The sequence below is a fragment of the Clytia hemisphaerica genome, unplaced genomic scaffold (assembly GCF_902728285.1).
Source record: "Clytia hemisphaerica strain Z4C2 unplaced genomic scaffold, Clytia hemisphaerica genome assembly, whole genome shotgun sequence".
Classification (NCBI taxonomy): Eukaryota; Metazoa; Cnidaria; class Hydrozoa; order Leptothecata; family Clytiidae; genus Clytia; species Clytia hemisphaerica.
The window spans coordinates 1,235,509-1,259,338 of record NW_027104114.1 but is presented as its reverse complement, the minus strand read 5'-3'; the positions used below and the strand labels follow the sequence as shown (position 1 = coordinate 1,259,338).

Here is a 23,830-nt window from a genome sequence, read left to right as displayed (position 1 = left end):
CATTTTCAGATATAGGTTGTGACCGTTTTCTTTATCAGTTTTCCATGCTCTTTCGAATGGAACAAAAGTTTTTCAATTTTTTAATAATAAATTTAATTTTTAATAGGAGGGCGAGCTGGGTTATAATAACATACTTCTCCTGTTTTTCTTCATACCTCCATGATTCACATGAACAAGGAGTGACTATTAATATTGAACATTTATTTCTAGCTATCTGAATACTAACAAGCCTCTTGGGATAGTGTGACAGTAATTAAAAACGACATGATGATGGCATTTGATATTTTTCAATTATTCAATAATTGACTCCTTTCCATTTCTCGGTATTGTAACACTTAACAACGCCTTCAACTTGGAGCAAAAATGGGTGATTAGCGTTTTAACGCAAACAATTTTCCGTCCTAACATTAGAATGGAAATACGAAGAATAGACATTGTTTTTCGTTTAGTGAATCAAAGATTGTATACAACTGTCTTTCCGGGCAATGGAAACAGGCCTAAAGAAGTTGAAAATGGTCAAAAGTGGGCGGTAAATACCTGTTGCCAAGTTCTTAAAGGTTGAGCATTACCAAAATTCAAAGGAAAGTAAAATCGAACCGATCGAAGTGAAATCGAAGTCCATCCAGGTAACATCGAACTTAATTGAATCAATCGAAAACGAATCGAATTGATGATTGAGCCAAAAAATGTAAATTCGATTGAGATTTGATCGATTCAGCTAATGAGTCTCAATCATTCAATTAACTTTGCATAGTTTGCAGAGGGGTATGAACCCCCCTAGGTTTATTTCATCCCCCCCTATATACCCATCCTCCCCTTTTGTAATGAAATCTTACCCCCCCCCTTTTTTTTACAGAAAATCTGTTTCGAAGGAAACTCGCTTTCCCACCTACCAGCAAAATTATCAACAAGAAAGAGTATGAAGTATTATAGTCACGAGCCAACAATGACAGAATATAACTAGCGCTTTTCATTAATCTTGATCATTTTAAAATCTAATCTAAAATGTGTGTGTTCTGTTGAAAGTTCTTCAGGTCCCCCCCTTTTTTATTTGATCCCCCCCCTACATTCCCATCCCCCCTAGTTTTTTCGGCAGATCTCGGTACCCCCCCTACAAAGGCCCTCCAGAAAGTTGGCATCCCCCCCTATTAAAAAGGGGGGGGGTGCAAACTATGCTTTGATTCACTTGATCCGTTCAGCAACCCAAAAAATTTGATTGATATCCTCTGGAGTAGAAGAGACCACTTTTTTGTTGCAGATTTTGATAGAAACTTCTCTCAGAGTATACTTGTCAATATGTTGTGTCAACGGTGTCAACCGAACTACTTTGAACTGCAGTCAGTTACATCAATATGCCAAAAACATTTTGTTCAACCACCTTCACTTCAAGATAGGCCACCATAGAATGAACTTCCTTTAATAGGATGAACCATGTGGCGTCAGCCTTGCACTCCATAGTCAGTAAAATATCACAAATAGGCTCTGTGATGGAGTGCAAGGCTGAAAGCCACATGAATATGGTTCATCTTATAAAAGGGAGTTCATTCTATGGTGGCCTATCTTGAAGTGAAGGTGGTTGAACAAAATGTTTTTGGCATATTGATGTAACTGCCAGTGATGCTTTCAAATATAGCTAGCTAATTGGGCTAATGTGACAAATTCAATTTCATTGGCTGAACCATCATCCTCAAAGTATTTTACATAGTGTCCTCCAGGGTTTGTTCCCCCCACCAAATTCTTGATTTTTTTAAATCTCCCCCCTCTTTTTTCCCCCCTATGACTTTTCAGTTTTTTAGTTTCCCCCCTCTTTTTTGCTTTCCCCCCAGAAAATTCTGAAAATATCATTTTCCCCCCATATAACCGTGTAAATTTCTCAAATTTCAACCTGACACAAACGTAAAATTTTGCTGCAAAAGGAATACTAGACAAAATAGAACGAAAATTGGTTAATTTTTCAATCATGATCTAATCACATGATATCATATGGACTGACCTTGGTTGCTGAGATAAAATTGAAGTGATTTCACACTTCCCCCCACCAAATTTGCCAACTATCGATGTTTTCCCCCCTCTTTTTTTCCCCCCTTTACTATTCAAATTTTCATTTCCCCCCCTCGCCTATTCAAAATTGGAAAATTGGAAAATTGGTTTTTATTTGACCAAATTTGACCAAAGTGTCCATAACCTGGGGACCTGTTTTTTTAGCCAGAAGGTACTAACCGACAGTGTAGCTCTAAAGCTCTAAAACAGCATCTAATAACATGAAAACCAGAATATGATTCTTCAATGGGAATCAAAACTATAAAGCGCACTTACAAACATCAATTTGTCAGATCTAACAAAATTTATAACGGCACTGTCATCATTGACAATAAAACAAACAATATTCTGTCAAGAGCCTTGTAAACATTCTAACAACTTCCATCGAAATGATCTATCACAGCTACGTCTACCATTTTTAGCGCAGTCCGAGGATTGAGCAGAGAACTCTGGCAGAGCGCCCAAGCTCTCGATTGAAAAACTTCAATCTGTCAATCATTTTTTCAAGCGAAGAGTACGCAAAGCAATTCTAGCTTTACGATAGTGCCGCGGATCATCAATGGATAGTATTCAATTATCATTATCCCTTTATTTTCATTCCTAGAACTTTTGCAAAAAAAAGGAAAAATAGAAAAGTTGTATTTTTTAATGCTCTATTCACATATATACTGAATTTGAAAGATCTTCTATCTTGCGTTTTTTTGCAAACTTCAAAAAACTAATTTTTGTCTCGCCTTTGCGGGATTTTGGCTTAATTGCTTGAGTGCAGCATAGGGTACAAAGTCCAAACACACGTTTCCCGTAATTTTTGTGTGAAGAGTTAGGTCTACACTGCCATGACATAATTTTTTAGACCAAGACCAATCAAAACATTTCCGCCCTGGGTTTCCTCAAGTATATAACTCATATCGCGCTTTCTGATTGGTCGGAGAAAACGAAAGTGGTTTTCGTGCGTTCTGATTGGTCGGAGGAAACGAAAGTGGTTTTCCTTTCTGAATCGTACGTTTTTATTGGGTGAGATAAACTCGGTTCTAGTTTCTGACATCCTTTTAATCATAAATTCAAGATGGCAGCGCATGAGGGAGCATGACTATGTGAAAGTTTAAACACAAAGGAAATATGATTAGATTTAAAGGTTAAAACTCTTCATTTTTCTCTTAGTTTGATAATTTAAAGATTCTAAAATGTTTTGGGAGTCTAAATATCCAAAGATTTTTGGTGTCAATGGGAAAAAGTGGCAAAACGGAAACTTTCTTTACACTGAAGGTTCGGGCCGATGTGTATTGAAAAAATAATGAATAATGAATAATGAACTTTTGCCGCATCAAATATTTTTTCCAACGCGACGGTAAACCCGTTCATTAATTCTCCTTGCCTAACCGTGCGTTCGAGTACTTTGATTGTTATTGATTACTTTTAATAACTTTGACAACTTTGATAACCAATTGAATACTTCGATAACTAATTTCTAAGATATGATATATCTTTAAGAAAAACCAAAAAAACTGACCTAAAACCAATGCACAAAAAGAAGCCCCACCATAAAGATTGACCCCCTTATCCCAGCCATTTTCCCTGCCATTTTGTGTCCCTTTGCCCTGGGTTTCCTCAAGTAAATCATATCGCGCATTTTGATTGGTCGGAGAAAACTTGGTTTCAGATTATTTTGACGCGCTGGCTACTAGAGAAACATATTTGATAAAATCATTATAACAATAATATTTATTTTAAATTTTAAATTTTATATGTGGCGAATATGGGCTCACGCCTAATGCTACTTAATTAAATAGATAGATCGATAGATAGACAAAGGCTGGAAAGTACTCAATACAATCGAAAGTATTCAATATGATTGAAGGTAATCGAAAAGTAAACGAAATGAGTGAACAAAGCGTCATTACATAAATTATTATGGAAATGAACACTTAGACAAATGTTTGGGAAATCAAAAAGACAACTTACTTTGGTAAGGACCATTGAGTTTCAAGCCCGAAGGGCTAGAGGTCAATCTCTAACCTTTCTCAGGCAAGAAAAATTGGAGCCTAAAAATATGTGCCGTATTTTTGATGGCGGATTGAATCTAGCAATTCCTTTGTTTTTGAGTGATATTTTTTTCGAAATTAAGCGGTAAATTTTAGTTTCAATCTGTCATTTGTGTAAAAACCAGGAGGGTCGCTCAAGACCGCGCAACTTTGGTAGGATTTGTTGGCTTCAAATCCTACCAAAGAGATTGACCTCTAGCCCTTCGGGCTTGAAACTCAATATAGTAAGGACGTTAACTTTTTAGACTGTTTTTTATAGACTGATTAAGCTCTGCTGAGGGTTCAAAATGTTGTAAAACAATACCTTGAATTCTGCAGTATTCTTGTTAATAGTGGAATTCAAAACACCAGCTCTTGAAAGATCATGATACCTTTTAATTCTAACTCCATTCGACAAAATATTTTTCCAAACTCGTGGCTTCCAGCACGCCATCTTGGATTCGACTGATAATGAAAACGAAAGTGATTTCTAGCCTAAGTACTTTAAGCTGGACCCTTTGCATACGGCGGCGCGGCGGAGTCGTATCGTATCGGAAATTTTCTCTCTTTTTTGGCCCAGCGCTAAGCGAGTGGGCCTTTCATTTGCAACGTTCTGTTCGTACGTGTGTCTGTCCGGGTCTGTTTTGGTAGAAACGGCGCTTAAAACCAGTACCACACTTCTTAATTTTGGCGTCTTAAAAGCAAAGAGCTCGTCAAAGTCGGATACTGGCTATGAAAGATATATTCTCTGATTTCGCGCTCCGTAAACAAACAACGTTTGCACAAAAACAAAACAAGATGGCGGTCGAAGCGAGAGTAGGCTTTAGACTTTCTAGACCATTTTCTTTAAATATATTTGGTCAAGAGACTTTCAAATCGAACAAAATTTGTAGTGAATTTGCTTTGTAAACCTTTTTTCAAACATTTTGCCAAATCTTCTTGTCTTTGTTCAAGTTTTCATGAAGTTTTATGAGTGATAATTTCATAAACATAAAATTCTACCTCAATAGTATTGCTGTCTTTTTTCTTTCTTGTTTTTTAAAAGACTTTATTTTTAGTAAATGGCTTTGATATCAAAAACAAATAAAGATGGAGTTACAGTAGATTACAAATACAAATCATGAAATAGTTTATCAAATTTGGTTGTAAAGTATGTGGTGTGATTGGATAGAGTAAGAGCAGTAGCGGCCTGGCTTAATTTTCTTGGTGGTGCAAACTATGAAATTGGCGCCCCTGGTATTTTTGTCCTTATTTGCGCCCTCCACCATTAAGTGAAAATATTAAACTGTAAGAGTAGTGACTGGTTGAAAGTAACACCCGGAATCTCTGAGTTAACAAACTTTTATTTATACAAAGGTTGTGGTAATGATAACTTGATATCTATTTCCTTGTTATTTCCTGGTGTTACTTCACTCTCCATTAAAGATCAATGGCTGAAAGAGGCCCTAAAATTCTGAAAGTTGGCAGTAATAAGGGTTCTTTGTAATTCTTGTGCCGCAGGCAAAAAAATTTGGTGTAAGAAAGGTCAAATAGCTCAAAAAATATTCTAAAAAGGAGAAAGTTAGTCCGCATAAGACCACAAAAACCACGGCGAGCAGTTTCGATCAATCTTTCATTTTGGGGGTGAGCATCCTCTTTAACCCCTGGAAGATACACAACACTTCTCTTGCTTTGACTTTTCACAATTCAATGTTTATAGTAGCTTTGATAAAATTCGTAAAATAAAAGGAAGCGCCGCAGGCGAAAAAAAGCAAAGCCCAAGCAAAGATCAAAAAAAATTTTGGCGCCCCCTTGAAAAGCTTTTTTGGCGCCCCTCTCAGGTCTTTCTGGGTGGTGCACTGCACACCCTGCACCCCCTGCCAGGCCGCCACTGAGTAAGAGATCGGTGATGGGTTTTTAGTGTTGCAGGACGCAGGATTTATTTAAAATTAACACATTTTGTTGTCGTTTCAATTTGAATGATGGAAGCCATTACTGGATTTTGACAATTTGACAACTTTGGACAACTGAACTGTGCTGGACAATTTTTTATGTTGGGGCGATTCCATTTTTCAAGATACCAACTATGGTTTTTATTGAGATAACTTTTTTTGGATGAATATTCAAATTGATTTATGGCAAACCAGTGGGTTTCTACAAAACATTACTGAAAGATGATACAATTTCCAATAGTCGTTTTTAGGCAATCACAATGGTCTAGGCCGTTCGTAAAAAATAGCTTGGTTCCCATCACACCCGACCGACCCTATTTTTTTTTAAGTAAAAGGAGTCGAAGGGACAGGAAGCAGTTTTTTTGGCGCTGCTCGAATGTCATCATCAACCTCCGCCATTACAAACTCTGAGCGATTGTAGCGAGCGGCGTTTGAGCGGATTTCCATCCAAATTTAATCCGAAATCCAGCTTTGTATGGATTTTTTTTTTCCCGATTTTCATTTTTTGGACCAAATGGAACCACTCTGGCTATAAGAACCTGGGGCTTAATTTTTAGAGAAGGGCTTTTAAAACAACCTGGCGGATGAAGATACTGAGTCGCATGATATTTTTGAGCATAAATTTTTTTAACCCCGACCGACCCACTTTTTCAAAGTTGGGGTGACGGGAACCAAACTATTTTTTACTAACGGCCCTATTGAATATAACTAATTACTACAGACTGTCACGTTCGCCTAAAGCTCCCCATAATTAGTGACAAAAATATTACGTAATAAATTAACGACATAATAACCTGGTGCCTTACAACAACAGAACTTTCCTGGCACTTATTCGGGATCCTTCCGCTGCTTTTATCTGATAAACTGGCAAAGATAGTTGTTCAGCTGTGTATTAATGCCTAGGAAATGATGTGTTGCCTTGGAAATGACCGCCTAACTAATTATTTTGATTGAGTACCTACTTCAACTTTTTACCAAAACTTGGAAAAAACTGTTTTCTGGTCTACTTTTCTTACCTCATCAAGTCGCACAAATCAAGTTGCATATAAATGAAAGGCTTTTATAATATGATACATAATCACAGTTAGGAGCTATCTTCCCAAGTTTGGGCAAATGAAATTTGGATTAAAACTGCAAGCCATCAGAAGGAAAGTTTTGAAGAGGTTTTTCTTTCGAATTAACTGACGTCAGCATTGTGCAGGGTGATTGTTTTTGCTGAATTGTGCTGACGTCAGCAAAGTTTGAAAAAAGATTTTTGTCGAGTTTTTTTCTTTTGATATTTTGCAACTTTGCTTCAAAGCTATGGCTAGTGGTAATTAAGTAAAAGTAACAAAAGATTGGAACATGCTGTTTGACCGAATTTGCCTAAATTTCATAAAAATGACTTTCTTAAATTCGGAATTTAATCGTATTTAGTAAATAAGTGAACAAAAGACCACCGACATTTTTATATGTTTTACTAGGTTATATTCTTTTCATTACGTTTTAATGGTCATTCTTCATAATATAAATTTAAGAAACAATATTTCGACCTCCTTCGTGGAGGTCTTCATCAGGTTTAACAAACGTTCGGTTGAGATCATTGAATTGACGTCAGATGACATCAATGCAATCATGCAATGAACTCAACCTGGTGTGCGAAAGCATTGGTTTCCAGAACCTTGACGTCACATACTGACCATCGTCTAGATTTAGACCCTGTTCACTATGTGGCGCCGTCTTACGGAACTGGATCTCCAATATATTATAATAGGTTATATTGTGCTCTAGAATTTATTTGAAGTTTTACCTCTGGCACCCTTGTTAATCAAGTGAGGGTCTCACTCCAACCTATCTTTATCTTTCGACCTCTCATCTCTCTCTCTACTTTTGATACCTTTAATCAGTTTCAAGTTTTTAATTTTTTTCATCGGGCTGGGCCTTCACGCCGCTAGGCTTCTTGTCTTTGTTTATATTGCTTCATTTTATCTTCTTCCTTGCAATTCTTCAAAATGTATTCAAATCAAAATTCAACTAACTACATATAGTTTATATATAAAACAATATAGCATTCAGTCGCGAAGCATAATGAATCACATTTTCTTTGAAAAAGGAAAGGAAAAAGAAAAAGAAAACGAATAAGATAAATATTTAAAAAGAACAATAAAAGGGGTTTGAAATTTTTATTAACACTAAGAACTAAGAATAAATTTTAAATTCGTAGAGACACTTGTGTTACATGTCACATGATTTATATAAAACTTGTGTGATAACGAAAAGTATTTTCTTTCAACAAAATAAGGTAAGTGTAAGTTCGAAAGTTTCCTTTTCGTTTTTGTTTGGGTCCTCAGATCAGTCATCCATCAATAGTAATCGAACGTAAAACGTTCGAAAGTGGAAATCGAAGCGCGGGAAAACAACAAACATTCGAAAGACAGAACGAGTTTCGATCAGTGTTCAGCTGGACTGCCAGACCGCTGGATAGTTGAATTTGGATGCCAGCAGCTCTTCAAGAAACTTTATATACTTTTAATGTGATCTCAAACTTGTATTTTTAGTAATATTTATCGGCAGCGCGTTTCTAAAGCTTTTAAAAAAGAGGTTTGACTGCTCCAAACAGCTCTGTATCTGTCTGTATTTTTAGTATTTTAGATACCGGTGCGCGGTGGTGGTGATCCTAAATTTCATACTCAGAAAAAGTATTCACAGGGCCCACGCCATGAAATTGAAAGTGGAGGGACCGATGAATATGGAGTCTAAAAGGAGGCACAACCAAAAGTTTTTACTTTCCCAAAAAGTTGGGGGCCATTCATATCAAGAATCCTCCTTAAGTTTTATGTACCATCTTTTGATAATTGTTTGATAAGTACACTCCCTCGTCGGAGAAGTTTCAAACGATTTACAGGTCTGTGTCTAGGCTGGTCTGTATATGGTCGGTCAGAACATTATGAATATAAATTTTTTCAAGTTATTATTTTGGTCTATTGAATTTCGCAACGCCAGTATTCCGTGGGGGGGGTGTACGAGGTTTTGAATTACCGTCATCGCAGCCATTTTTTTGAAAATTACCGTTATCCTGTCCAAAATTTTCGAAAATACCGGTAAGCTTTAAATTTTTTATTAGACTTGTTTATGGACTTTTTAAAAAGTGACTTTTGACTTCCAAAGCTTAACTTGAGAACTACTGAACCAAATTTAAAGGTCATCATGTCTAGTTTGCTAAGAATATATTTAGTACTGGTAAAAAGCTCCGATGTGTGACAATTTAGTCAATGAAGCAGGGTACTGTTAGTTTAAATTAAATTGAAAATACCTTGGTACTGTATATATAAGATTAAAATGTCTTCTTATACAATTTGATTTCTTTAGAAACGTTTGCTAAAAATACCTCTGACTCGACACCCTTTGTCCGTTATCAGAAATATAAATAAAAAATTTTTGCGTCTATAAGAATATTATCAAATTTTATCATCAGGGTCTTATTAATTCATTGATAGAAAAATTAATTTTCAGTGGCCACAAACTTCGTTACTTTTATTGACGGATGGAGCGATAAGGTGAGATTTGCATAAGGGTATCATTGAGGAGTGATCATAGTCGAGATAGAGTGCGTTACTTTAAAAACCTTAAGACAAATGGTTCAAGTGGCAGTTATGAGAGGAATTAAAAATTTTTGACGAAGAGTGATGATTTTCTAATAAAGAATTTGGAAACCACTCAGACTCGCTACTGGGTTCCTCTGGCGATGTCACGAAGACTCAAAGGATTAAAATTGCATTTATTTTGCGGATCCATCTTTCTTGGCAAATTACCTATTTAAAAAACTATTTTGTCTTCTGATGAGTTCACCAAGATTCTTTGTTCAGAGACAAATCCCAATAACGTACCTTTTTGGAATATTGACTGGAATTTCGAGTCACGTTTTCCAAGTAAAAGTTTTCAAATTTTTTTTTCAGAAATACAAAAAAATACCTCATTTCTTAATGTTTTTTATACAAAAACCTTAATCTGACCTTAATCTTAGTGCATGCTCTTTTCTTAAAGTTGAAAAGACGAGAGATTTTTATTTTGCTACCAAAGAGCAAGAAAAATTAAAAAGTTTAATTAATTCAAAATTGAATTTAAAACCTCTCTCGAAACTAAAAAATAGAATGAGTAAAAGTTGAGTCGTACTAGAGACAAAACTGTTGTATAGATAAAATAAAATTGGAGTATCTAAGGACGTTCCTCTGATAGTAAAGTAGACATAATGAACCTAATTTCCAAAAATATATAGGAAAATTTTTGATTTTCAATGTCTTGTTTGGCTAAAACCATTCCCTTTTTTCTCAAATTTTGCAACTTTAAAAAATTCAAAATAAGAATATAAATGAATTCAGGCAAATACGTTCATGTCAAAATTTTATGTTCCATTTTCTATGAACCCTTCGACAGCGCACCGGTTTTTGAAAGTAGCGTTTTTTTCCAAGTTTTTTTCATTAAAAATCAATTTTTAAATAACGATATTTTGGCTCTAAAAATGGCTTTAAAGCAAAAACTTTGGTACAGTTGGAAAGCTCTCGGTCTCAGCTTTCTAAAACAACTAGGGTATTTTATCTGAAAACGTGGTAGCTCTGAGTTATAGTTGGTAGCATTTTTTTAAGATTTACTCGCCAGTAAATTGTCAATGTTTGCTTTTGTGCCCGATTTTGTGCAACACATACTTGCCTATTAGCAGTGCAGTATAAGGCTGATTGTTTTTAGTAGTAAAAGCGCTAAGAATGTTGCGCCCTCGCTTCGCTCGCGTTAGAGAGGGCCTGCCTTGGGAATTTGTGTCCCCCTGCTTGCCCCTTGTCGCACTGCTGTACATACACTAATTTACGAACTTTCATGATCAGTCATGATCTGATAGATATTAATACTTTAATTAGATTGACAGCAACCGACCCATTTTTAGATGAGCTTGAGTGGAAAAACAACAAAGTGTTATATGCAGTTTTACTGCTTTGATTGATTTTTTGTGTATTTCATTTTCACAACATGGATTTCATAAGGGAAGAGGAGACTCTAGTGAAGTGACCCTTTTGAAGGGAAAATTCTACTGGGGTACATCAAAATCAGAACATTTTGAACATCAAGATCAGAACATTTTGAACATCAAAGTCAGAACATTTTGAGTGGGGTATTTGGGTTTCTTCGTTATTTTCAAGGGGGTCATTTTCAGCTACAAGATTCCAGTGGGGTAAGTGATTTATCTAGTGGGGTAAAAAAATGGGCCATTTTTGGAAATATTTTTCACTGGGATGGCCAGTGGGGTGAATCCCACTGGGTCACAACAGAGACGGGGGTGTTTTTATGTACCATCTTTTGATACTTGTTTGTACATACTTTTTTTTATAAGCATACAAAAATCCAAACACTGGCTCGGAAATGCTTAGATCGAGAGATTTAAAAAGCTGAAAAATGCTTTGAGGGATGCTTATATATCCTAAGCAAAATTTTAGAGAAATTTTGAAAATCCGTAAAATTCCAGTCAAAAAGAAACAAATTCTGAGTACCTTAAAGGAAGAAATTTTGGCAGGAATTTAATTTGGCGGTTGCCCGAAAAAGTTTTTTAGATGGAATTTAATTTGGCGGATGGACGAAAAAACTAAATTTGGCGGGAATTTAATTTAGCGTTTGCTGAAAATTTTATCCTTAAAATGGCGTAAAAACAGCTAAAAAAATGCAAAAACACCTTAAAAGGGATCATATTTTCAAAAAGTTTAATTTGGCGGAATTTAATTTGGCGAATGGCGGAAAAAAGAAATTTTGGCGGGAACTTAATTTGGCGGATTCTAGCTAAGTCCGCCAAATCCGCCAAATTTTCTTTCCGCCAAAATTTCTTCCTTTAAGGTATGAAGGCTCAAAGTAATGTTTAGCATAAGCTTAAATTTTTGCCATATATGAGCCTAGTTTTGCTTATAAGCGCAATGCTTATAAAGAAAAAACATGTAAGTACACTCCCTCGTCGAAGAAGTTTTAAACGGTTTGTCTAGGCTGGTCTGTAATTTAATAGGATAAACTTTCGCGGGGATTAAAATTCGCGGATTTCGCGGATTGGGTGTCATCCGCGAAAATCCGCGAAATTAAGTCCCATTAGAAATTTGGATGGGCCTCATTCGCGAAATATTTCTAAACAAAACTCAAAATATGTCAAATAAATACTATTTAAATGGTTACTTGCATCAAAGAAGCGCAAATAATGTGTATTTCAACAACCAACATGCATGATTTGACAGTAGAAGTCACAAAATCGTGAAAATATTGCCACCCAATAGTGCCACACGCGAAATTAGGTTCCCGCGAAATTTTAGAATTTCGCGGATAGGCTCAACCGCGAGATCTAATCCCCGCGAAAGTTTATTCCATTAAAGAATATGGTTGGTCAGTGTCTCAGAACATTATAATTTATAAAACATAAATTTTGTCAAGTTATTTTTTTGGTTTACCGAATTTCGCAACACCATATTCCTTGATTTGATTTAGTATTTCAGTGTGAGTTTTAGATTGTCAAATCGATTGTTCTTGTTGCATAAAACAGTATGCAATGATCCTGCTTAGAAATTGAATTTCCTGTTTTTATCGTGTATGACAAGAAAGATTGTTTTTGTAAGATGATCTTTCTTACTATTTCTTCATAATGTTTGACATAAGTCAGAGTTTCTCTGAATTTCTCAATCAACTCTAGAGGCTGTAATACATCCCTGTGTCGCATACACCGTGAGACCCCCCAACCATCGAAAAATAAGCCAAAGAATTCCCTAAATTTTATTTCTAGAGGAAAATTCTTTAATATTTCAGACCTTTAACAGCTTAAGGCCTGCACATACCCAGAACCCGTTTTTACTTGTCTAAATATTCCCACCGAGTCACTGCAGCAGTTTCAGCATTTTTCGTTATTGAAAAAAAGCCTAAAAAGTTCTGCTCCGTTGGAAGGGTGAAAGGAGAAAATAGTTCGTCAAGCAGGAATGTTTTATTTCGTCTTTTGTGCTTAATATCTGACTGATCTTGTCTGGTAGAGAGATTAATAAAAGCAAGGGACATTGACAGAATTGACAGCGGTTGAAAGCTACCGATTAGTGAGCTTAATAGTTTGTATGATTATTTTACCAGATATATACTAAGACAACTATTTGATGTGTCCCGATGTGTACAATGGAAGAAGTCCAAATGAAAGGTCTATCCAAAAACCGTTTTAATCAAATATTGGACATAAATTTGCCATTTTTGACATAGATCAGAAACAGAAAAAGGCTTATATTTAGCCGCGCTGTTAGAAGGGGTGCTGTATTTCTGAAATTTGGTCTATTGGTTGGTAGTTAAACTGATTTCAACATTTTCTAATGATACATAGGCATATATCCTTCATGTTTTAGTTGGACTTTGTACAGAAAAAGAACAGCGAGGCTCCCATAAATAATGTGTGTACATTCCTATGTGACATTATGTCAACAAAAAGACAAGTACGATTTTTTTGCAAATGAAAGCAAGTACTTTCCTGAGTAGCTGTAATTGATGGAATCTGCATGCAAACTCTTAAGGCTCTGTATACATTACAAATATAAAAGTTTTATAACTCGAACATTCCACTGGAGTCTTGTCACGGGTGATTTTTTATCATCTTTGGTACAGTATGGTGTGATTAGCGTGTTTTTTATCGTCCCCGCTGAAAAAATCAATGCATATCACTGAAACAGGTTATCTGATATTCCGATGGCGGATTGGCGGCCGCCCACGCTAAAGCTCTAAAGGAGCGGGCCAATTTCCCATAGGAGAAGAATGATAGTCGGCCTTTGATGTGCTTCATCCCCAGTCGGGTTTAACTACCCTTGAGGACAAACTTCAAAATATTTCGGTTGGACCCGCCAATCCCCGAAAACAAGCAGACCTCCCGCTGGAAAATCATAAATTTTGCCGACCTTCAGAGCTTTAGCGTGTCGGTTGAAAATTTGAAAACAATGATTTAGAAAGGGGGTTTAGGAGGAGTATTCGATTCGAGCTAGAACCAAATTTCTCCCTGTACCGCTAACCGTGAAACCCCCTTGAAAGGCTGTTCCACCGGGGTTGTGAGACAGGGGTGTCTAAAGGTGATTTGCGGCGCAAACCTTAAGGTTTCACTTTTTCTTGCTTGAGAAAGGTTGAAGATTCATCTCTAGCCCCTTCGGGGCTTTAAACTCAATGGTCTTGACCCTTATAGAAACCACAATAGGCAGCATTCGAATGATTCAAAAGATGGAATTAAGATACTGTGATCTTTATCTTTCCTTGTTTTGAAAATATGCTTTGTAATGTAATATCATTTTCGTTTTGAATAATTGTTTTGCTTTGTATATGTTTTTATTTTACATAGATAAAGGGAGAGAGAGAGAGAAAGAGAGTTTGTTGTGATTTTGTTTCTTGCTGTTTGTTGCTGTGTTATAGATTGAGGTATGAATCTTTTTTAAAGTTCACCGAGTCGCTAGTACAAACTAAATATATTTGGCCCCTATATTGACCATATTTCGTCGTTTTTCAGATTTTGAAGTTCGGACGAGAAAGACGATTTCAGTATTTCCACTTTTATTTCAATGGATATTTTGATTTGGGAGGTGTTTTGTGGTTTCCTCAGATCCTAACTAAATTAGCATTTTATCACCGCTAAGTTCACTGAGTGTCCAAATAGAAGAAGTTGAAATTATTAATTATTCTAAAAGAGTCTCTTTTTCGGAGATCCTTACCTACATACCCTGTTCACTTTGTTTCTAGGTTTTAGTCTCTGTAATGATAAATTTGGGTAGTCAAATAGACGTTCTTACACCCCCTTTTCACAGACCCGGTGGGATTTTATCAGCCAGTGGGGCTAAAAAGTGGGGCTAAAAGTAACGGACCGAAACTCGATGGGGATTGATATTCCCATGTTTTTTATTGCTGGGGATTTGAATTCCATTTTTTTTAGCCAAAAAAATCAGTGGGGATGGAAAAATAGCACAATATTTTGCAGTGCGGATGAGCTTATCTGATTTTTTTTAGCAGGGACAAAAATGAGAGTATGATTTTCCACTGGGGACGATATTTTGGCCAATTTTTCGAGTGGAAAGGGTTCCCAGTGGGTCTGTATAGAAGATGTGTTCTTTTGCCAGGGTTCGGAAAGGTTTTTCGCCTTCAGGTTCTGTGGTGATACAGGGAAAAAGAATTTGGATGATTTTCCGTATGTTTTAACAATGAGTCATCAGGCATGCACAACCAGCCCGATTTTGTTTATGTAACGGTCACTAATGGATACGCAATGGGATACATACAAATTTTTTTTATAAGAACAAAGTAGATAGGAACATAAGGCTTCCATGGCCAAAATATTAAGAACAAGTAGGCTTTGCCGACTCTAAAACAATCCATGGTGAAAATAAGAACATTTTTAGGCTTAAAGCTCGGAAAGTTAAGAACATCCGACGGCTTCAAAAAATTTGGATGTTCTTATAAAAAAAATATGGTAAAAACAAAACGGGGGAAGGGTAAATCTCATAACCGTGACCGTGGGATGGAACGGGATGTTCTGGAGTTTTTATAAGATACTCCACTAATTAGTCATCTAAAGTAATAGAGATGAAGCGTTCTTAAGAGAGCTACAAAATTGTTTTATTACTGGTTAACGAACAACCAAATCAAAAAAGAGCTTGTAAAAACTCCAGCTTGTCCCAATGGAATAAACAACTGATGTTATTCAAAAGAATTAAAAAAATTAAAATACGTCATTTTAATACAACTAATTAGCTACACGAAATCTCATGAGTTTTAAGTACGTAATAAACGTTTTTCTAAGTGCCCTATCACTTATTGTCAACGTCTGATAAAAAGCTCATTAATAAAGAATGTAAGTGAGATTAGAAGTAGATTTTAAGTCTAGAGAGCGCTGGTTTCCTTATAAGGAACATAGATAATAGTTATCACTCTCCGTCATTGAGTTTAATTACCATCTACACCCGCAGTTGTGATTTGGTAGTTTAAATTGGTAATTAGTAATGTTTCAAAAGGATGTCAATGTGTAAACGTAAACATACAATAGTCATAATTAAAAGCTTTCATTCAGGCTTGTACTTTGTACAATTTTTATGTTTTTATAAAACAAAATCATCAAAAAGACCATATCTATTTTTTTTTCAGTTTTTGAAGGTATTTCGAAGTGACTGCTCTCTGGACGTGGTAAGATAATGGTTTTGTTTATATACTCATTTTTTTAGTTTATGCGAGAACACAAATTACTTCAAGTTATTGAAATTTCGAGATATGGAGTACTAAGGTTTATAAAAGTAAAGCATTGTTAAGTAAATGGACCAGAAAACTTGTTTGAGTTCAGAAAACATAGAGGTTCGAGTTACAGACTCCACTTTTTGATACAAATTTATCTGGCTCAATAGATCTCAATAAGCCTTCAAAATTTGTACAGCATTTCCGATGACAGATTGAATCTAACACTTTCTTTGTATTCGCGGTAATTATTTTTTCAATACAGCTTTTGTATAAAAACCACGCTGGCCGCGCAACTTATGTAGGAACATAGTCCGATAAGAAACCCTTGTCTAGAAGCCTTTAGTTTTTTTTTATTGTTGCGAACTCGAACTTGCGTTGAGAAATTATCTTATTTTGCTCACTTTTTGATCATGTGAATAACTTTTGAACCAATTCCAAGAAGAATATTTGGTAACGTGATCAAAAACTGAGCAAATCGATTTTTATAATCGTTAGTAACAAAGGAAAAAGTTAACAAAAAGTTATAACAATAGGCTTTCAGACCAGGGTTTTTCATACGGACTATGGTAGAAAATAAGTGAATCTAACTCCTACATAGGAGATTCAACTCTAGCTTTCGGCTGTTATATATTTTATTGGTTACATGACCCGTGTGGTTTTCACACAAACACTACCGTGAAGCGGGGTAACTTACATCAGTGGAGGGAAACTTGCATAGCCATCAAATGACTGACCAATCAAAGTAGCAAAATTTCAAACAAATGAACTACGCAGCTCTGCTCGCAGCTCTAATCTACCATTTTTTGTTTTGATTTTACTTTGTATTTTAATGACCAGACAGGTCTTTCATTTGAGGGTTCGAAAACTGGGAACAAAGAGAAAGTGCTGTATTCCGTGCAAATTTTAGGCACAATTTAAGCACCTTTGCTTTGCCTGTAAAAGTGTTAAGGAACCCTTCTAGCATACAGTATACTAAACCGGATATAATGGTATAATAACGTTAAACTGTCAAACCATAGATCACTGTACATTTTCAAAAACTAGAAATTTAACAGATTGTATGTTCTTTGATGTTAATTTTTTTTGCCTTTTCGCAATTGGTATTTAGATTTCTAAAAAGACATCAAAAAGCTTAATCTATTTCTAGCGAGGTCTACAAATCATAGAGTACGAACTATTTTCTATGTGACTTTCTAAAGAAATGTCAAGCATTCTGATAAAGAAGTGAATAAATATTGTTTAAAGGATTATTTACATTACACCCCCTACCTACCTTCCTTATGAATAACGGTTTGATAATTTATAATTAAATTGACTTTTTTAACAATATAGGAAGATAAACGTAGTCTGAAAATTTGAAAAAGCAGATAGCAGATAGGTATCAAATTCCAAAACTTACACATTTTTTATAAGAACATCCAAAATTTTTGAAGCCTTCGGATGTTCTTAACTTTTTGAGTTCTAAGCCTAAAAATGTTCTTAAGATGTTCTTATTTTTACCATTTTGGGAATATTTTTGTCCCTTTTACTAAGAAATAGGGTGTTTTGAGTCCAGCCTTAAAATGTTCTTCACTTGTTTTTAACATTTTGCCCAGCGAAGCCAATTAGCCATAACTATATGTTCTTATATAGGCGTATTTAAATTTTGTTTTTGTCTGACTTGATTCTATCAGCTCAAATTAAAGATTCTATTCTAAGTGCATCACACCTTTAGTAAAATAACTTTAGTGGGGATTAAATTTTTGGCAAAGATCGCCAAATTAAATTCATTCCAAAATAATTCACTTATAGTATCCTTTGTGTTTTGCTACATATGTGTTCTTTTGTTTTAGTTTTTTTTGAAAAAGGCGTCTTTACATTTTGTTTAATTTACTTTTTGAGCTAAATTTGTGGTTATTCAAAGGAAACACCTTTTGGCAGGAATTTAATTTGGTGAACTGGGCCAAAATCATCCAAATTTAACTTTTCCTGCCATCCGCCAAATTTAGATTATTGCTTTCTTCCCCCAAATGCTCTCTATTTGGGGGGGATGTTATTTTGCAAAAATGGCATAAATTCTTAGCCCATTTGTCAAAAGTTGCCTTTGGGTATAAAAAGAAGAAAAAATTATGTTAAAACCCTGAGGTACCCTGTTCAAGGTTGCCACGGGCAGGGTGCCACCGTGGCTCCGCCAGCAAAATCGAAATTTCAAAAATTTTCAAAATATAGTGAAGTGACCCCTCATTTGAAAGGTATTTTCATGCTGGTTAAGAAAATCAATATAATGAGGTTGAATAACACTGTCACAAAAAGGAATTTCCAACAGTTGGCAAAATTTTGAGGATTTTGCTAAAAACGCAATTTTTTGATCGTTTTTCTTAAGTTACTTCTTGTGAGAGTGTCTTTCACCCTTACAATATTGATTTTCTTAATCAGCATGAAAACACCTTTCAAATGAGGGGTCACTTCGCTATGTTTTAAAATTTTTTTTGAAATTTCGATTTTGCTGGCGGAGCGGCGGTGGCACCCTACCCGTGGCAACCTTGAAAAAAGTTCCACAGGGTTTTTACATGAATTTTTCTTCTTTTTATACCCAATGGCAACTTTTGACAAATGGGCTTAAAAAATTAGTCCTAACATCCCCCCCCCCTACGTCTATTTTAAGGCAAATAAATTCTTGCCAAAACTAATTTTTCAAGCCGGCAGCTTGAAAATTCCCTCATTAAATTCCCTCCAAATTTTTACTTTTGTTAAGATTACTTCAACAACTGTTTTGTTAGATTTACTATAATAATTTATTGAAACTTTCTAGCAGCAATTTCTTATTGTACAAGCAAGAAAAATTCATTGATTGATATTACATAGTTAAACATGATATGATTAGCTGAATGTCTTCAAACTCGAACCCTATAACTTGAATGTTTCCTTAACTCAAACGGTTTTTTTATCCCTTCAGAACAAATTTAGGCTGTTTTCACCTATATCCCTAATGTTAGTTTAAAAAAATGATAACTTTCTGAATAACCTATAAGATTTCAGGAATGACAAAAGCAATATTTTACATATTTGTTTTTGAAAAATATTTTTCAGGCTGATTCCAATCTCATTATCTTTTCTAACATTTAATTAACTTAAAATCAATTTCAGCAATTTTGACACTGACACGAATCAAAAGTACGTTGCTTTTTAACGATTTTGTACATTCGCAGGTCACGTGTTACACTGTTAAGCTCTTTTACTTTTTTCAAACTTTTAACTTACTCTTTAAGCTATTCATTCAGGCGACCTTCCAGCGCAGTGGGTTTATTATCATTGCACAGCCTCTCTGTTTTAATTATACAGTTTTTCATCTATTCTGACGTGTAAACTCAACCTTATCTTTTAACCTGTTTATACATGAATTACTGTATTATCATAGATAAAGTATTTCTTATGTTGCAATGGTCTGTCAAAAAATTACGAAAGACAAAAGTTTTTGCATAATAATACCTTGGCATATAGGGTTTTACAAGATCTTATTCAATTGGTCAACTCAAACTATCAATACAATAGGTTTTATCAAGTAAACGTTATTTCTGCCAATCGTATGCTAGATTTTTAAAGAAAGCCTCCTCAGTCTAACGACGGTTTGCATAGAGATGACTAAACAAAATTATTTGTACAAAACCTTTAATCTTGTGTTTTTTTATTTCTTCTAGCATTTGGACGTGTCGAATACACACCACTCTTAAGCAAACCGTCAACAGTTTGCACAAACAACTCAACAAGGACTTTGTCTTCAATTTTCAACTGAAACTAAAAAAACTTATTTCAGAATATCCTGAATTAGTTCGAATCAAACATTCAATAACTTCAGACGATTCAAAAAACCTCGTTTCACAGGATTTACATATCAACCAACAAGATGACTTCAGTAGATGCATATGATGAAGAATACGATTCTGCCCGTTTATCAGGCACCAATGCTGTCGTCGAATTCTACAATTCATACGCTGAAGAATATGAACGAATCTTGGATGAGCAAGTCTTTTTCTGGATCGGTGAATACAGTGCTGGTGTCTTATGGAAAGTGATGACAGATAAGAAAACAGATGAAGAGAAAGCCAATCTAGCTGTCCTTGATGTTGCTTGTGGTACTGGTAAAACTGGTGAATTCTTAAAAGAAGTTGGATTCTCCATTGTCGATGGTTGTGATCCAGCTTTGAAAATGGTGGAAATTGCCAAACAAAAGAAAATCTTCCGTGATATCCATATCGGTCAAATGGGACCAAATCCAGAAGACGGTTTCAAGACCATTCCTGATGGTACATATGACGGACTTTTGTGTGTCGGTTGCTTAACACGTGGTGCAGCTGCCGTTAAAGACGCATTGCCAGAATTTGTGCGCGTGCTCAAAAAAGGCGGCTACGGGGTTTACGTCATCTCACAGTCCCTTAACAAAATTGATGCCTTAAAGGACCATTTAAAATACTTCGAAAGTCAACAATTAGATATTATCACAATTGAAAAGAAATTTTATCGTATTTATAATGAGGTTACCACATATTGTCATGTTTACATTGTGCAAAAAATGTAAATTTATTTTGTGGTATTCCAAATATGTTCTCTTCAATTTGTAACTTATATCACTTATTTTTTGAAATCTTTCTCTTAAGTCAGTTTATCATTAAGATTTACTGATAATCTTTTAAACTTAAGCTACTATGTCAGCCCTACTACATATTGAAGTAGAAAAGATTAAAAGAGTCTAAATTTACATTTTTACCCGATGTAAATTCTAGCTCAGGTCGTGAGCAGACGTACATTTAATTCTTTTGTCTCTATGATGACATTTGATAAATATTGCTTCTTTAGGTAAATAAAAATTGTAATATTTTTACTGAATTTCGGTAGGGAATAAATAAAGCGTTTTATTTTAGCATGAAAGAACTTAGAATCCATTGAAAAACTGACTAAAGATAGATTTCATTTTCACAAAACACATTATACATTATACATTGTAGCAAAATGTTGTATATTACATTTGATAATTTGTTATAGTGTTATTGTATAATTTTTAACAGACTACTGATTTTGTCGTTTATAGCATAACTTTTTTTTGTGTTTTAGCTAAATGTTATATCGTTATACATATTATAATTTAACTTATAACTTGTTGTAAAACTAATTTTTTTTCAATATTTGAATAGAGTCGCACTTTGAAAAGTAAAAGTAAAACTTTGTATCATTTATCACTCGTATGTAGACATAGAACTTGCCTCCCCCTGGCCTTCCCCTTCATCATACACGTTTTTTTATAAGAATAATTAATTTTAATAAGCCTTCAAATGTTCCTAACTTTTTGAGTTTTAAGCCTAAAAATGTTCTTAACATGTTCGTATTTTTACCACTTTTTGAGCATTTTTGTTCATTTTTGTTCATTTTCCTAAGAAATTGGGTGTTTTAGAGTCTTAAGAAATGTTCTTAACTTGTTCGTAACATTTTCACCATAGAAGCCTTATGTTCTTATATAGTTTGTTCTTATAAAAAAACGTGTAAAGGCTTTTGTGTCCTAAAGATATTATTGAACCTGAAATTCGAACTCATAGTGGTAAACATTTCGACCTGGGAGGTTGGAATTAAATAAAATTTTTGACCTAAAAGATCATAAGCCATTTTTTAACCTACTTTAAATTTAGCAAGTCAGCTTATTTTTTATGATTTTTTGACAACTGAATTTTACAAAATTTCCAATAAATGCACGAAAATTTGTCAAAATAAATCAAATTCACTTAAGTTTTGCAAGTATGTTCTTTGTCGAAACCTAAAGTGATATTTCTTGTTTTTGCACGCTAAAGCACTCTGCTTTTTCAAGGCTACGTAAATAAGGATTTCACACCACTGTAATTCGAACTGTCAATTCTTTTTAACAAAACTGCTTATCTAACTTGACTGTGATTTTATTTTGTATGCCAATACTTCGATTAGAGACTTCATCAATTGACACAAAAGAAAACACCCAAAGGCCACAAGAGGTGACTCGTATTATCATGTATTTTCTATCTTAGGAAACACCAGTCGTCAATGCTCTTAAATTTCAAGAGACCATGAGATCATGACGTACTCTTTTATATTGCTGAGAAACTGCAAGAATTTCGAGACGACCCTTTTACCCAGATCCCCTTTCTTGTATTAGCTGATTCATGATGGTCATGACTTCGATTAGGGACTTCATAAATTGACACAAAAGAAAACACCCAAAGGTCACAAGAGCTGACTCGTATTATCATGTATTTTCTATCTTAGGAAACACCAGTCGTCGATGCTCTTAAATTTCGAGAGAACCCACTTACTAAGACCCCCTTTCTTGAATTATCTGATTCATGATGGTCATGACGTAATCTTTTATATTGAAACTGCAAGAATTTCGAGACGACCCTTTTACCCAGACCCCCTTTCTTGAATTAGCTGATTCATGATGGTCATGACTTCGATTACGGACTTCATAAATTGACACAAAAGAAAACACCCAAAGGTCACAAGAGGTGACTTGTATTATCATGTATTTTCTATCTTAGGAAACACCAGTCGTCGATGCTCTTAAATTTCAAAAGAACCCACTTACCAAGACCCCCTTTCTTGAATTATCTGATTCATGATGGTCATGACGTAATCCTTTGTATTGAAACTGCAAGAATTCTGAAAGGACCCTTTTACCCAGACCCCCTTTCTTGAATTATCTGATTCGTGATGTTCATGACGTAATCTTTCATTTTGCTGAGAAACTGCAAGAATTTCAAGAGGACCAGAGGACGTCTTCGGATGTGGTACATTTGAGTATATCTTTAAGCAGAGATTTGGGCTTTAATTTGTGCTAAAAAATCAATTTTTGAGCTGAAATTTGTATAAAAGTTCCCGATAAATTGATAAATAGGCGAGAGCTATAAATTTTAAGAAAAAAAATACTCAAGTTTGATTCTTATGAAATAGACTCATCTTATCGTAATCGACTGTAGAAGGTTTCAAGTTAAAGAATCACCCCTGCTTTTCACACTCAAATCATAGCCCTAAAAACGGCTTAGATATCTTCATCGTAACATTTAAAAAACTTGGATTGAGTCGATCTAAAACACTGTGGTTACATTAGGTGACATGCGGTGTAGACATTGTACTAATATTTAGAAAGGTGATACTTAGCTTTGTTTTTTTCTTTTTCTTCTCGTGACATTTATCAAAATCTTGCTTGATTGGTTTAGATTCCATTGTAAAATAATTCCAGTATGCATTAAACGTAGGGGGTCTGAATGTGCATAATAAAACACTCCTGTGTGGCAAACACGGCTGCCACTTACTCTCGCGTAACTAATATACGGGGGGGTTGGAAAAAGTCGTCTCAACACTTAATAAGCGGGGGGGGGCAGGGGTTGGGATAAAAATGTCCTGGGTGGAAAATCTTTGAAAAGGAGGCTAATACAGCAATGTTAGGGAAAAAGAGGGAATTTTCAAAACATTTTCCCAAAAATTGATAAGCAGGGGGGGTGGAATAAAAATGTTCTGGCTGGAAAATTTTCGAGAAATTAATTAGTGGGGGACGCTTAGCAAGTGAGTCCGAGAGTACGTTTGCTTTCCAAACCAGTCTCCTGCGGCAATTTC

General features: G+C 35.1%; 2 protein-coding genes across 2 annotated transcripts in view; one reads left to right on the top strand and one right to left on the bottom strand.

Moving 5' to 3' along the window:
• LOC136813417 (methylcrotonoyl-CoA carboxylase beta chain, mitochondrial-like) overlaps positions 1-4,549 on the bottom strand; it is a 33,756-nt gene extending 29,207 nt beyond the window's left edge. Inside the window, exon 1 of the mRNA XM_067069938.1 lies at positions 4,387-4,549. Coding sequence (XP_066926039.1) covers positions 4,387-4,515 — 129 coding nt within the window. The 5' untranslated portion in view covers positions 4,516-4,549. The remainder of the gene's footprint in view (positions 1-4,386) is intronic.
• Positions 4,550-8,210: 3,661 nt separating this feature from the next.
• Positions 8,211-21,415, top strand: LOC136813416 (uncharacterized). The gene is made up of 2 exons (XM_067069937.1): positions 8,211-8,273; positions 19,897-21,415. The coding sequence occupies exon 2, from the start codon at positions 20,103-20,105 to the stop codon at positions 20,772-20,774; it is 672 nt and encodes a 223-aa protein (XP_066926038.1). The 5' UTR covers positions 8,211-8,273; positions 19,897-20,102; the 3' UTR covers positions 20,775-21,415.
• Positions 21,416-23,830: the final 2,415 nt, after the last annotated feature.